We start from the raw sequence: 14,771 nt of genomic DNA, 5'->3' as shown, positions 1-14,771 counted from the left end.
AGATTCTTTATTATATTTGCTTTTGTTTTGGCTCCCTCAAATTGTCCTATCGAGACAAAATGTTTCCTTTCATACAAGAAATATCAAAATCTTATTGGTCGAAAGTTCTGAAATGTACTTTTTCATGTTTAGTACATTGGATTTTAAGCCGCCCCAACTTTTTTGGACACTTGGGGGCAGCAGAAACAAGCTATTAAACCAGCATTGATAAATAAGATTTTAAGTTGATGTGGGGACCCTGCTATCTTGCGAGACTGCTGGATTCACACAAGATCACGCAAGCCAAGGTTCCATCTTAGCAGGTTTCAAGTTACACGGTTGTAGCCAAACCACAGTGGTTTGGACCAATCACTGTCCTATTAGGGAACTACTGACAGTTCCAAACAGTTTCCAAGAACGACTTACCAGATGGTTCTGTGTAACAAAAACCATCTGCCACATTATGTCAGGGAACCTGTTAGGAAACAATTACTTATTTGCATCCTTAGCTCCTTTGTTTTTGATCTGTACAATCTTGTGAGGCAAACATGTGGCCCTTTAGTTGTTAAATGCTCTACTATGTTCACCAGCTAGTTGCTAACTTTGCCTGTCTGCTGTTTGCTGCTGGGCACATGGTGCACAGTGGGTTTCTTTCTAGAGCTTTTTCGCTGAATATAACTGCCTGCTGTAGAGAAAGTGAGAGTGAACCAAGACTGTGGCATTGTGGGTCAGACAGATAAACAATTAGCTTAAGCTATAAAGCTCAGTAAAGCTGAAATATCACCACTTATGATGCATTATGAACATTAAGGCTGTAGAGGCTGTTTTATGTTCCTTAGACATATGATATATTTTGATGGATAGCCTGTTTGTGACTGCATCCCAGAAAAAGCATGTAAAGGAGCATGGACATAAAGCATGTAATGAGGCCTGTGGAGTGCTTCTAGTGCGACAGGAAGACAACGATCTGAACTACAACAGGAAACGACATGCAAATGCAAAGTGTAAATGTAGTTTAAGAAGAAAATGTCGACAAAAATGTTGGTGTTTATTTGAAGGCTTGGCTCACTCTGGACAGCCTGACAGAGGGGTGTTTCCGGATTAGACCGGTGACTCAGTGTTAAGACTTTTGCCTTAACAGAGATCCAGCATTGGTCCAACAGTGGCTTAACTCTTTAGATGTTTGACACATAGTGTGTGTACATGTGTATTTGTGTGAATATCCACGAGATAGACAGAGAGACGTACAAAGAGTTATCTATAAGTAGAGTCTAAGTGGTGTCAGTTGTAAGTCTTGTGTCTAAATAAAGGATTACCTTCAACCTTAGAAAGTGCATACACTCCCAGCTGCCACATTAGCACTAGTGAGCGAGTGTACTGCATTTACACTCCACAAAAGCAACACACATGACCCAGGAGATCATGTTAACCGTATCAATAACCTCTGCTGGCCCTCCATTGAGGTGTTTCATCAAGAATCTTCTCCAACATTGTGGTTAGTTATGTTCAGGTTTTCTGTGTAAAAGGCATTCTGAAATGAATGTTATCCATTTAGTTGTTTGGAATCAGATAAGAAATAGCAAACGTTCCTGTCATCTGAGGCTTTCAGGGCAAACAGAGACTCTATGTAACATCATGTGTTGTTATATTTGGCTTTCTGCACTGGCGCAAACTGGTAAAAGTTCCCTGAACTCCTGCTTTGAGACAGAGATCACGCAACCTACAGCTGAGCAGAGTTCTGCTGACCCTATTTGAAGTGGGTGAGTGAGTCCCAGAGGTCTTGTTTGGCGAAAAGGTGCATGCTGTTAATCCCTCAAAGGTTCAGGGTTCAATACCCAAGAGGCTCCCATGAGTATTGGTCACTTCAGATGGTGGGGTCTTCCAAATGCAGAACCACAGCAGGGATCACATTTCACATGTCACATTTACATGGAGATGGCACACAGTCGCAGGTCAGCATGGGGAGCATGTTACTAGTAGGCTTGCAAAATGTTAGCATTTTAGTATATAAATATATATGTTTTTACTTTTTTTTGATTGTTGTCTCCTTTAATTCTTAATGAACACTGATTGATTTCTTTGTCTTTGTCAATGTTTATTAATTCATTACTGTCCACAGCTCACACTGAATCTTTCTATTTGCTGAACGCCTCTGAAAAAAAAACCTCTTTCCCCCCATAATGCATTCTTGTCTTTCTCTTTCAGTGCCGCTCACACATTGGTTTTATCTTCAAAAATAACCTCACAAATCCTTCCGCCTCCCTGCAGTGCAGATTAATCATTTACAGGACTGGCAAAACATTGCATTCGTGCTTGCGGACATGTGAGTGTGTGCTAGTCAACTGTGGACACTGGACTGGAAGATGAGGATCACCCTCTTTTCAGATACAGCAGAGTCACCTTCAGCACGGCACTGAGTGGAGCTGACAAGCTGGCATGAGAATACATCTGCTAATGACGCTTGCCCCACATGAGCTACCTCTGAACCAGCTGGACTCAGAACAAGGTCACGGGCTTGGCTTTTGGTTCAAATCACATACATTTAAATAAAGTAGTTTTAGGCATTGGTTTAAAGAGACCTCACAAGACCCGCAAGACTGGATCTGTGTTTGTTTGCTGCAACAGCAGTTAATGATTTAGGGATATTTAGACAGCTACATCATCTGCACATGTTGGTGCTCGGTTGAAAAATAATGGGCCTTCTGTATTGAAGTGTGAACCATACTCCAAAATAATAATTTGGAATGGAAATCTGAAAATGTCTCTGTTGACAAATGGACCAAACCTGCATTGTCTAGAAGTAAATATGAATATATGTATTAAATAATATATTTGCCCTAAGAGACAATGTAGTCGACTGTTTTGGTGTGGAGATGTCTGCCCTCTCTCAAATATAAAAGAACTAGATGGCACTCAGCTTGTGTTGCTCAAAGCCCCCCAAAAATACATTTGAAAAAGCAATGTCTCCTCCTCCTGTGTTCCTGAAATCATGACTCAATTGCTCAAGACAATTCACAGACCTTGCTGGGAGCAGTTTCATGTAGGAACTATTTTGTTTCTAACAAAACTACACCCACTAACTGTATCACTGCACAGACGGAAGCGTGCACCTACCCATGGATGAGAGGCTCATTCTTATAACAGCGTGGGATGTACTAATCTGTACAAGCTAGCAATGCCAGACTATGGTTAGAGGAGTAGATGCATGTTTCCCTCAGTGCAGTGATGTGGTTGGCAGGTGTAGTTTGGTAGAAGGAAAATAGTTCCTACATGAACTGTAAATTAATTTCCAAGCTACTATTTAGTGAGTTGGAACTTGCTTCTCTCCTCTAAATGGGAATAACTCCTATTTGAAAAAAACTAACCTCCAAACATCTGGTCTTTCAATGAGTTAGCATATATATAAGAAATGTATACTCCCAGATATGACTGATTTGTTTATTTGGTAACCAACTCCACCTTAATGACATTCCATAGTAGCATTATCATCACAGTATTGCATAACATGACGTGATCTCAGATAAAGATAACACAATCTACACTGATAAACAACTGGAAACTGACAGCATCAGTTTTGAGAAAATAATTAATACACTGTAAGTAATTCAATATAAGTTGTAGTGAAACACAGAAAACGGTGGCCAGCAAAGCAGTTTTCAAAAGAACAGCCACACTATTTTGATGCATTACATAACACATTAATACAAAAATCATGTTCAAAAGGCACATTCATCGAACAACAATGGGACAATCTTGCATGCACAGAGTCCCACGAGATAAAAGCAGCATAAAAGTTACATCTATATCACAGTTCAGTGGTAAACTCATCAGAATACCTGATATAACACCAGTCATACAGTACACAGAACAATTATTGCTTTGATTATTGCTGTAGTAAAAGTGAACTATGTGCATTTATTCTCATACATTGTTGGGGGGTTTTCAAGCAGCATATGGACAGTATAATAAAGTCTCAATTTATACAAATTAAACACTGGCATTAAGTCACCCACTTTTTAAAGAGGCGCAGTTTGCATAATCATAGATACTGCCACAAAAAAGAATAAGCATATATTTACAAAAATCTATGAAGTTCATGAAGTCAAACATTAATTATACTGTCTGTTTTATTACTGTTTTACACAGCGCCTCACTATGTGTTGTATTTATGATATTATGATGCAGTACAAATGAGTAATGGGTGTCATTTAAATCTGCTGTATCATCATGTGGATGTTGCGTTGGACTGTACAGGTGAGCTTTTATCTAGTCCAGTATCCAGTACCAAACTGCACATGCCATTCTCAATCTTCCCCTCACCTCACCTTACAACAGTCCCCACCATTTGTGCACGAGTAGGTCGTCTACGTAGCCTGTATCAAGGAGGCGGTTGCCACATTCCTCCCAGCGACACACCTCCCCCTTCTCCACCACCACAAACTTCCACTCCACATGGATCTCTGCAGGCAGGCTGACCACCGTGGCCCAGTGCCCATCCTTGGCCCTCTCTAGTGGGATAAATCCTTTCCAGTTCCCCAGCTCCTCCTGGTTCCCTGTGACAGCCACCGTCTGGTATGGCGACTGGGTGAAATAATGGACGCGGAAGGTCACGTTGATGTTCTGGGGCATGGGCTGGACTGCCACAACCTTTTTGTTATTTTCCGTGTTTTCGTCAAGATGGGACAGAGTACTGGTTTGTTTGGCTTCATTGGAAGGTGGGATATCAGTTGTATCTATACAAGCGGCGTCTGTTACAGCAGAGCTGCACTGGCACTCTTCAGTGGCAAGCTGGTTGGTTTTTGTGTGATCTTGGGCAAAAGATGAGGCAGAAAGATTCAACCAGGGAAGGACTGGGTAGTTAGTCTCCGTGATCCATTCATTATTATCCATAGTTGCTTCCATGATACTAATTTCAGTCTTTTCATAGTCCTCTTCTTTCTCCTCTGCTTTTGTGTTCTCTTTCTTTTCAACATTTACTCTTGCCTTCTTCTCTTTCATTTCTACAACCTCAGCTTTCATGTCTGTCTGTATTTTCGGGACATTGATGTAGCTGGAAACGTTGGCTGCAATTTGTGCTGTCAACAGATCCATGGCTCTGTGGTAACCATCCTCAATCTCATGGCCAAACATGTCCTCATTGGTTGCAAATGCTTCATACTTGGTCCAATCTGTGTGCTCACTGCGGGGTGATTGGTAAGGCCTGAATGCCATACCTGTTGTATCTTCATTAATGACAGATGTAGGTACATCATCAGCAAAGAGGCTGTTTTGAGCTTCTGTCCGTCCCCCAGGCTGAAGCTCACAATCCATCACCGGAAGCACCATATTACCAACGGTCACACCAAACTCATTGGCAGCATTTTGCAATTCAGGGCTGACAGCCATGCTAGAAATCCCACTCTCTTCACCAACATCAGGAGATGATATGACATCATCCCTTAGCTCACTTTGCTCGAAAGACGGGAAGTAAATTTTACCTATGGGAGCGCCAATGTCCTTAGTCATGACAGGAGCAGCACCAGTGGCAGCTGAAAAATCCTCATTATTTTCCATGTGGTCACTTTGTTGTTCTTGGGAGGAGGACAACATGTCAGCATGGCATATTTCTTCAGACACTGAAAGTGTGATAACAGTAGCATTATTGCAATCACCTGCATCAGTAGCAGAATTAACCCTCATTTCATTCGAAGTGTCATCGTTTTCCATGCAGTCACTTTGTACGTCTTGGCAAATGGATGGCAGGTCAGGACAAGATATTTCTTCAACTATTACTGAAGTACTTATGTCTTCAACTGCACTGGGATCAGCAGCAACACTCATTTTAACACTTTCTTGGTCTTTGTAGCAAGACTGAGCATCAGGGTCATACACTTGGTCATTGCATTCTTCAGCCAACACAACAGTTCTGCTGTTTTGGTTGTTTTCAGGCAGATTTTCTATCTCATGTGATGGCATTTGAGGGCTGAGAATAGTAAAGTCAGCATCTTCATTCAGAGACAGAGCTGTTTTATCTTCTGTCTGTGGTTGACAACCCAGTGACAAGTCAGGGAAATCTGCTATGCCTGAGATTTGAGCTTTTGCATCAGTGATGATACCTGACAGACCATTGTCATGATTATCAACCTTTACGTCCATGCTTAAACAAGGACATCCCACACTTGAACTGTCACTTTCCTCACTACAGGAACCAATGCTGTCACCAGACAGCATCTCCTCTTTCGCTTGATCAGCACAATCATAAAGAACACCATCCTCTTGCTTACACATAAGACCATCATCCTCCTTTTGTTCAATTGCCACCTCTTTCTCGTCAAACTGTAGCGAATAGGTGTCAAATTTGACAGCTGTATGTTTGTCCAGGTGGTCTTCATCCACTACTTCTTCAGTTGCTTCACCGGCAAGGCCATCATCTTCATCCCAGTCACCATCCTGAATGGGCGGCATCACCTTGTCTGTCACAAGATCACACTGGTCCTGCTGTGCAGATGGCAGGTTTGTATCTTGTTCAAAAGTTGAGGGCCAGATCTCAACTTGTTGAGCAGTTACCTGGTGGTCTTCACACTCCTCTGCGGTCCTCTCACCATCATTTTTCTTTTCCCTCTCTGGAGAGAGGCAAGTATTACCAGAATAGCTACTGTAATCAATACTATCCGGATTCTCTTCCTCAAGATCCTCATCTTTGCCTGAACAGATACAAGAGGCGGGTATGTCTTTGATATGAATGGCAGGCTTTTCTGAGTTGTTTGTCTCCAGTATGGTTTTATTATCTTGTAGTCTGTCATCATCACCTGCTTCACCCATATGAGGGGTTTGTTCGAAGGACACCGGATTGTTCAAAGCACACTGAAGGTTTTCCTCCTCTTGTCTGGTTTTCTTATCAGAAACATCCTTGTTTGTGGTCACATCCTCAACTTCCTGGCACTCTGCTTTTAACACCTAGGCACACGAATAGAAAGTTATCATCTGCAGGTCTAACTTTGTCAGGCTGTCGATAAAAATACATACAAAACATGCGATGAAGGACACAAGCAAGACAAAACTGCCTGATCTCTTAGTCTGAAACCACAGCAAGAATGAGGTCTAAGGGAAATGGATATGTAGGTGAGACAGAAATATTCCCACTGGGTCAGTGCTCCAAATCCTTATTTAGTTCGCTCAAACAAATTGGGAAATAGACTTATTTGCTTTGTCGCTGAGAGATAGGTGAGAGGTCAGGCACTGTGCATTTTTTGTCCAATCGGGGACAGAAGAACTTAACAAGCGGACATACAAGACCCTGAGATATTATCACCGCTAAAAAAGTAGTTACATCTAACATGTTTGAAAACAATTGTCTATTCACATGTGTGACATTAGCCTTCATTCTTATTTGTGTTTCTGGCTACCTGATAAGTTAGAGCTCAGTATTGCCAACCCAAGCTACCTTCAAGCTAAAGTTGATTGAAAAAAGTCCACTGAGCTTAGCATGTTTGTCCATACCTCTGAAATGGCATTTCAGGCTCTAATCTAAAAGACCAGCTGATTCAGTTTTCATATCTCTGTTGCTTGCATTTAACCTCACAAACATACACGTGGCTGCTTACCTTCTCTTCCTCCTCCTGGTTCTCATCATAAATTGGCTCTGGCTCCTTCAAGCAGCCATCATTATCGTGGACCTCCTCCATCACATCCTCAACAATGTCATCTGTTGCACCCTGATGGGAATCAACAGCATCCTCCATCACCATTTCAGCCACAGTGTAGGTATCACTTGACAGGCCCTGATTGGCTTCCTCTGCGTATGTCTCTGGTACCTTGCAGTCCCACACAGCTGCCATTTCCTCATCTGAAGTGGTGGGCTTGTTTTCTGGTGCTTGGATGTCACTCCTAAGAGGAGAATAAGGTGGGGGCTTCTTCTCAACAGCAGCAGCAGCAGCAGCCCGACGGTGTCTGATTTTAAGATCACTCTGAATCAGATCAACATCCTCCTTCACATCTGATGAGAATTCATCACTCACATCTATAACAAGAAGGAAGGACAAAAAGCCCATCTGTTACACAGTAAGAACAGTAAGAATTTGAAGCTTTCGACAAATATGATACATTATACATAATTTATTTAATTATTCACTTTAAGAAGGTACACTTCTAAATATTAGAGTGGTTAGAGTTAATGAAAATAGAGATTTAATTCATCTTTACTGGTTTACAGACATAAAAACCAGGCAAGACATATATTTTTTTTTAACTTTTAATTCATCTTATCCATATTTCCCTCTGAAATACGGTGGAGTAGAGGTTTAAAATAGGAAATACTCAAGTGAAGTACAAGTAGCCCATTTCCAGAACTGCCGTGAAAGCACTACCAAGATTTACTAATAATAATTCCACTAGGCTACTATGATAATATCATCTGTCCTTTAAAATATCTATTTGAATCAGCATATGAGGTCACCTTTTACTTATGCCCCAGAGTTAATAATGGCTCATAGTGGGCTGTTATGTTATGACAGCATATTTGTATGTCTTACAGCATCACTGTAACCTATCTCAGGCTAGATATTAACACTAATAATACCTGCAGTACCCTGTTAAAGGCTACTTCTAAATGCACGGTGCCTTTATAGTATTGTAGCCATTTCTAACAGGACTATCAGATTTCCACCAGATTCCTGCGTGTTCGCTCTTACTCCGAATCACCATAACCTACAGGCTATTATTCCTAAATAATTCCAACACCTGTAAACCGCAGTAATCCACCGCCTAGTAACGCTATTTAGCGGATCTTTCTTACCTGTTGACTCCGCGGAGCTGTGCGACTCCTCCGGGCTCAGCTGGATCACCGCAGCGTCTCTCTCCTCTTCGGGACTCTTGCCGTCGCCGTCCGCGGCTGCGTCTGTGGCCTTCCTCCGCTTCCCCCTCACGGTTCGGTAGATGATGAAACCCGCCAGCACGGACACCATCGCGATGACGGCCAGAGCCACGGCCGGACCGTGCCGCCCGATCATGCAGAAGAGCGAGGCCAGATCCACGCGTCTCTCCGCGGCCACGGTGTTGCTGTTTTTCAGCGGCATCGCGATCTGTTGAGTCTCTGTACGTGCGTGCGTGCGTGTGTGAAGGCCCGACTGAAGCTGCTGCAGGCTGTGTACTCCGCTCTTCCCTCCACGTTTTCAAGAGTAGTGACCTCTTGTTGCTGCAGAGCTGCGAAGGGATGCAGGTGCGAGCTGCCCATTGGCTGGCAGGATCACGGGCTCTCAGCGTTCATTCATAAAAAAGGCAAGGAGCTTGTTTTCGATCTCACGCAGCCTCTAGTCATCTCAGCTCTATGAATCAGCTATGAGGGTGTTAAACCCCACTGATTGAGGATTAAGCCCCCCCTTCTGACAGGATTAGTCCCATCAAGGACAAAGATATTCACCTCTGCTCAGGATGTTTGTGAGCACAGTTTGTTTGTGATCCTCCATGAACTGAACACGTTGTTTCCAACCCTGTGCCCCCAAAGTCTGGTGAAATAATAAAAAAAAGGAATTGTGGGTAAGGTCAGGGTTATAACAGCAACACTTCAGCACCACATCTCTCTGGCACAGTGACAGTCTCGATATTATGGTGGCACTTGCATAAATTAAATCACATAAAATCTAAATTCACATCAGTTATAGGTACATGTTGACATTAGTTCAAACATATTTGGACGCTTGACTTGTTCTTGCAGCTGCATGTAGTTTAGAGTGTCTTTGAAAAAGCAGAGGCTGTTGGTTGTTGGTCTGTCTGTGAGCTTTGAGACTGTTAAAATTCAAAACTTACTTTGCTGTCACAAACTCTCCATTTCCACACACGTTTGTAATTTGTATGACTAAATGCCTCCTGATCAATATATTCCAGTACACATGGGAAAAGTGCAGGCTGAGAGTATTGATCTGAGGAAGATGATATAGTCATTGATACATGGTACACATGTTCTGGTGTCGCTAATCCTCTGGGGTCGATCAAAACATTATTATTGATAACATATACATTTAGAAAACGTTTCTCCTGTAGCTTCAATCTCCAAGATGAGATCTGTCAAAGGAAAATTTTATGCGCACACATGAGGGTCCACTGACGTCTGCATTCCTGGGTAACAGTACCACCCAGTGGAGAGCTGTGGTAATGACAGGAAGGTTCCTAAAGACCGGAGCTCCTCCACACAGACTAGAAAAGCTGAGACTTCGTTCAATAAATATGTAAAAGTTAAACTTACTTCTTCTGCTGATTATTTATTGTATTTTTATCTAATCATAGCCACAAATAAATAAAGCATAGCTACTTCTTTATTGACAAAAGGTCCTCTCTATAATGGATGACTCACTTAAATAGGAGTCTATCACCTCAAACATAAATGATCAAACAGCCTCATTACATTACCATTATAAAACATTCCTTCTGCTGGAATGGTTGCATGAGCATTTTATTTACCTTTGTTCTCTTTGGGCTTTAGGTATTGACTCAAGCTGTGTAAGATGTGCTTAAACAAAACAACAAAACATTTCCTTGCATCAGTCGGATCATGAAGGCCTGATTCGCAATCTTCTCCAAGCAGTTGATGCACTCTGTGACTTACGTGGGCTCTAATCTTAGGTGCCATTATCCTCTGCAGCAGATTTCACTCTTGGTCTTCCTTTCCTGTGGCTGTTCTCATGAGAGCCAGTTTCATTATAGTATTTGGGGGTATTTTTGCAGCTACAATTGAAAATACATTCAAAGCTCTTAAAATAATTCACAATGAGTAACTTTCATGTCTGAAAGTAACGATGGATTGTTGTTTCTCTTGGCTTGTTATTATACAATTTGTCAGATTTAGTGAGAAATCGTGACAGACAATAAATGCCACAATAATTCGTACAAATGTGAAATCCATCTATTACGTCTCTTTGCTTGTTGGTTAAATTTAGCAAAAGATGTAATCAGAAAACTTCCAGACCAATCAGGAAAATTCCGGTGACGTCAGCTCTGTAGAGTACCAGCTCCACCCAGTGGAGAGTTGTGGTAACGACAGGAAAGTTCCTGAAGATTCTGGCCCTCCTCCACTTAGAAAATAAAAGCTGGGCCAGTCCCACCGCTAAGACAGAAAACAACACAAGCAACACAGAAAAGAACAGACACTTTAACAGTGTTTCATCTCACAACAAGAGGACTCGACTCTGAACACGCGCTGAAGATGCTGTGCTCTCGTGGATTCCAGTCTGCCCTCAGTCCATTCATGGACGTCCACTGGCCTGTACGCAGTCTGTGGCCAGAGGTCAAACCTCTGCTCTACCAGCAGGATCTACTGCAGAGAAACCTGCAGGAGCTGCGCAGCAGTCTGGAGCTGATGGACAAACTTCAGCACAGGATCCTGGAGGAGACGGAGCCTTTCCAAACCAGCGAGGCCGGACGACCGCTCTCCTACCAGCTGGAGAAACAGGGAGAGCCCTTTGGCCTGACCCTGAACACCCAAGGCTTTTCCCCAGAGGAGCTGTCTGTCAGGCAGGAGGGCAGGAAGCTGAGAGTCAGCGGGAAGACAGAGAAGAAGCAGGAGGACGAGAAAGGCCTCTACTCTTACAGACGGCAGGAGTTCAGACAGGAGTTCGATCTGCCTGAAGGACTGAACCCTGAAGACGTCACCTGCTACCTGGCTCCAGACGGGAAGCTCCACATCCAGGAGGCCAAAGCTCCACGTGTAGAGGAGACGGAGAGAGAGCTGACTGTCGAGAGGAGATCGGAGGAGAAAACACAGCAGCAGAGTGTGTGTTCACAGACAGAGGACAGCAGCACAGAGACAGACAGCAGCACACAGGACACACCTGAAAACATGGACTCATCTTCTGACTATGTATTTTAAATTTGGCTTTCATACAAGTGTTAAATGGTGATCATATAAGCTTTTGTACATTGGCAGATGAGCATAATCAATACATTTATTAAAAGCCTTATTATTAGCCTTATGTTTTCCTTTAGCATTTTCATTATTGTTTTAAATGTGTGGCCAAAAACCACAGAAGCATATTTTAAATCAGAATAGTATAAAAACTGACCCAATCTCTTATTTATGTTTTTTATCTCTTTATCACTGGATCTGCATTGAGAACACATCACAATACACAGATTATTACAATATCTTTATTTTGTAAAGATAATCATATGAAAAGTGAAATAAATTGATTTTAATTCACAGTAAATGTGGAGTAAACGTGAGATTTTCTTCTTCTTGGCTTTTGGAATTTCCCCTCCCTTTTATCACTACATTACAGATCGTCTCTTCACACGGTTTAAGTCTGGAAAAGGATAAAATAAAGGAGTGAACAGAGTGAGGAGTGTAGTAGCCAATAAACATCCACTAGATGTCATATTTAGGCCAATAAACTGCTCTGATGGTGGCTGTTATGGGAACTCCATCCTCTCACTCTGTCCTCATATAGGCCTCATGTTCTCAATGCAAATGATCAAGTTGCTGAAGTATTGAGGATCCTCTGTTTTAGCAGCTTTATGATTCTTAAAGTCTGCAAAAAGGCAGTTTTTTTGCAGTTTGATGAGAAGAGACATGTTCTCTCAATTGCGTTTTTAAGTTTTAGTGATACAGTCAATATGAGCAGTCACCACACACTCATAATGACAATTGATTTTTTTGTCTCATCACTGGATCATCCCGGCTGTTGTGTTACAGTGTCCGCAGATGTTTGAATTTGTCTAATTGTCCAAGTTTCACCTCTTTGGTCCTCGACAAACGAGTCAACTGCAACAATCTGCGAAGCCATAATGTCTCAGTCACTATCACCACGTGACAAAAAACATTAAAAACAATATTAGCCAAAGTACTAAAGTTGCAACACTATTAATGACCCCTCCCACCCATTTTTTATTCTTCTTCTCACCCTGCATTGTTTACATGTTAATGTCAGCTGTTACCATCGGCGCTCGGTCTCTCCCTGTGGCTCCTGTCTGGCTGTCAAGGCTTTTCTTTCCCAAGAATAGACGGATTGTCCCATAAACGTGGCAGCATAGGGGCGGAGGAGCTGCTTTAGGGACTCACTGAGCTTTTGTTTAATTTTCTATTTGTGGCGCTGCTCTTTGTTTTTCAGGAAAGTGCTGACAGATCGCTTCTTCGCTGGATCTTTAAATAGTGCCCTCCTCTTCTGCTCCTCATTTTCTCCAAATCTCAGCTTGCAGCTGATTTCTTGCTTTCATCTCATATCATTTCCTCTCTTCTTGTCTTCGGTCTTCACCTCCCTCATGCCACTTCCATCTCCTCCTTTCCTCTCCTCTCCTCTCCATCCTCTCCACTCCCTCTGAGGCAGTTAGGTGGGGCGTTACTGTGACATCCCCTTTACTCACTATCCTTTGCTTTCATCCCCTCAATTCTAATGCAAGATGCTGAGCGCCGCAAACACATGGGAACATTTACTGACTCTTTTATTTCTTCTTTCCTCCAGGCCCATTTTCTTCCCACCCCCTTCCCCCATCCTCCTATCATCCTTCTTTACTAAAATCTTACTCTTTACTCTCTCTCTCCTCCCTTCCACACACTCACCTCCCTCCACATTTTTCCCCTCCTAACCCTTCCACTCATTTCCCCGTCGTCTCAGACACTTTAACTGGCTCTTAATCAACGGGGTGTGTTTGAAGCAGACGGCTTTTATTGCCATTACAAAAGCCAATGAGTCAGCCTTGTGTGTGTATACGTGTATGTGTGTGGCTGTCTGCATCTGTTTATGCTAAAAGGGATGTAGTATGAACACAATATGGTGCCTTCCCAAATCTGATACCAATGAGTGTGCATTGATCCAATAAATAAAAGCAGCATGGCGCACTTTAAAGTTACAGTTGGTCAAACGCTCTGCGTTTTGCTGAGGAATTAAATAACTTTCTAGTACGGTTGTGTTTTCCTGATGCATGCACAAAGGTTGTATTGTACCTAAACCTCCTGGAAGCATGCAGGTAAACACAAACACGCAACCCCGAACGCCAGTCCTTTCCCATTTGAGCACACCTCATAAAGCAGTCAGTGTGGGTGTGTTACAGGCGGTGCTGTGAGAACAATAAAAATGCTGTTGAAATGTACGTTTTCAGAGAGTACCACTGTTTATTGTGTTGAATTTTGTTTCAGTTCCTTTTGTGAGCATTTTACACACTATGGATTAAAAGGGAACTTGTCCAGTTTATGGGGAGAACAACTCAGCTCGTGAAAACAGTTGCATCGTGCCTGCTGTGGTTTGCAAGGGAGCTTCCTGAAGTCTGACAAAATAACCCTGATGATGTCACTACAAGTTTCCAACAGATGGACTGTGTATACTATTCCTAAGTACAGTATGATGTCAAATTGTGTTCCAGCTGCATAGTATGTGAATTCTGCGTATGCGAAAAATGCTCGGATGTGTTTAGGTTTTGAACATTGGCAGTTTTACAAAAATTGATTCTTCTTCAGATCGAAGGCGCGCCATTATCGCTTATGTGGTCATCCTGACAGACAGTCACACAGACCGCTGCAGCCAACACAGCAGACAACTTGACATTTCTATTCACCGTATCATATTTATTGTGTTTATTTCCCATTATCATTACAGTTAAGAGCTTTATAAGTATATTGTAGTGATCTGGAAAGGACATTTGATCACCCATGGCACTTAGGTATTGCTTGTAATCCAAGGTTTTGCAGAATCATCATGTCTTGTCATTCTTCTGTTGCAGTACGTTTTTTCATATTGGAACAAAGCTTAACATCAGCTAACAAGATTTCCTCACCAGGACTGGCGACCGCAGCATTATTATAGAGTACAAGCTGTCTGATTTTAGATGTT

The 14,771-nt window shown here is 42.4% G+C and overlaps 2 protein-coding genes across 3 annotated transcripts; one reads left to right on the top strand and one right to left on the bottom strand.

Moving 5' to 3' along the window:
- Nucleotides 1-3,403: 3,403 nt before the first annotated feature.
- stbd1 (starch binding domain 1) lies at nucleotides 3,404-9,173 on the bottom strand. Of its 2 annotated transcripts, XM_070989658.1 has the most exons (4): nucleotides 8,753-9,173; nucleotides 7,773-7,978; nucleotides 7,563-7,673; nucleotides 3,404-6,915 (listed from the first exon to the last, which is right to left on the bottom strand). In XM_070989658.1, exons 1-4 carry the CDS (start codon nucleotides 9,030-9,032, stop codon nucleotides 4,306-4,308), a joined length of 3,207 nt encoding a protein of 1,068 aa, XP_070845759.1. In that variant the 5' UTR covers nucleotides 9,033-9,173; the 3' UTR covers nucleotides 3,404-4,305. The 2 variants fall into 2 exon arrangements, with proteins under 2 accessions (XP_070845759.1, XP_070845758.1); XM_070989657.1 differs by having other exon boundaries at nucleotides 7,563-7,978; nucleotides 8,753-9,168.
- Nucleotides 9,174-11,095: 1,922 nt separating this feature from the next.
- On the top strand, nucleotides 11,096-11,818 carry LOC139349009 (heat shock protein 30-like). The gene has a single exon (XM_070989452.1). It carries the CDS (start codon nucleotides 11,156-11,158, stop codon nucleotides 11,816-11,818), a length of 663 nt encoding a protein of 220 aa, XP_070845553.1. The 5' UTR covers nucleotides 11,096-11,155.
- The last annotated feature ends 2,953 nt before the right edge of the window (nucleotides 11,819-14,771 follow it).

This window comes from Chaetodon trifascialis, chromosome 20 (genome assembly GCF_039877785.1).
Source record: "Chaetodon trifascialis isolate fChaTrf1 chromosome 20, fChaTrf1.hap1, whole genome shotgun sequence".
NCBI classification, from domain to species: Eukaryota; Metazoa; Chordata; class Actinopteri; order Chaetodontiformes; family Chaetodontidae; genus Chaetodon; species Chaetodon trifascialis.
This window is presented reverse-complemented; position numbering and strand designations above follow the sequence as displayed.

Coding starts and splice junctions, on each gene's coding strand:
- stbd1 (XM_070989657.1), bottom strand. CDS start 9,032: ATGCCGCTGAAAAACAGCAACACCGTGGCCGCGGAGAGACGCGTGGAT. Junction 7,979..8,752: donor CAGCTCCGCGGAGTCAACAG/GTAAGAAAGATC, acceptor TTCTTGTTATAG/ATGTGAGTGATGAATTCTCA. Junction 6,916..7,562: donor ACCAGGAGGAGGAAGAGAAG/GTAAGCAGCCAC, acceptor TCGTGTGCCTAG/GTGTTAAAAGCAGAGTGCCA.
- LOC139349009 (XM_070989452.1), top strand. CDS start 11,156: ATGCTGTGCTCTCGTGGATTCCAGTCTGCCCTCAGTCCATTCATGGAC.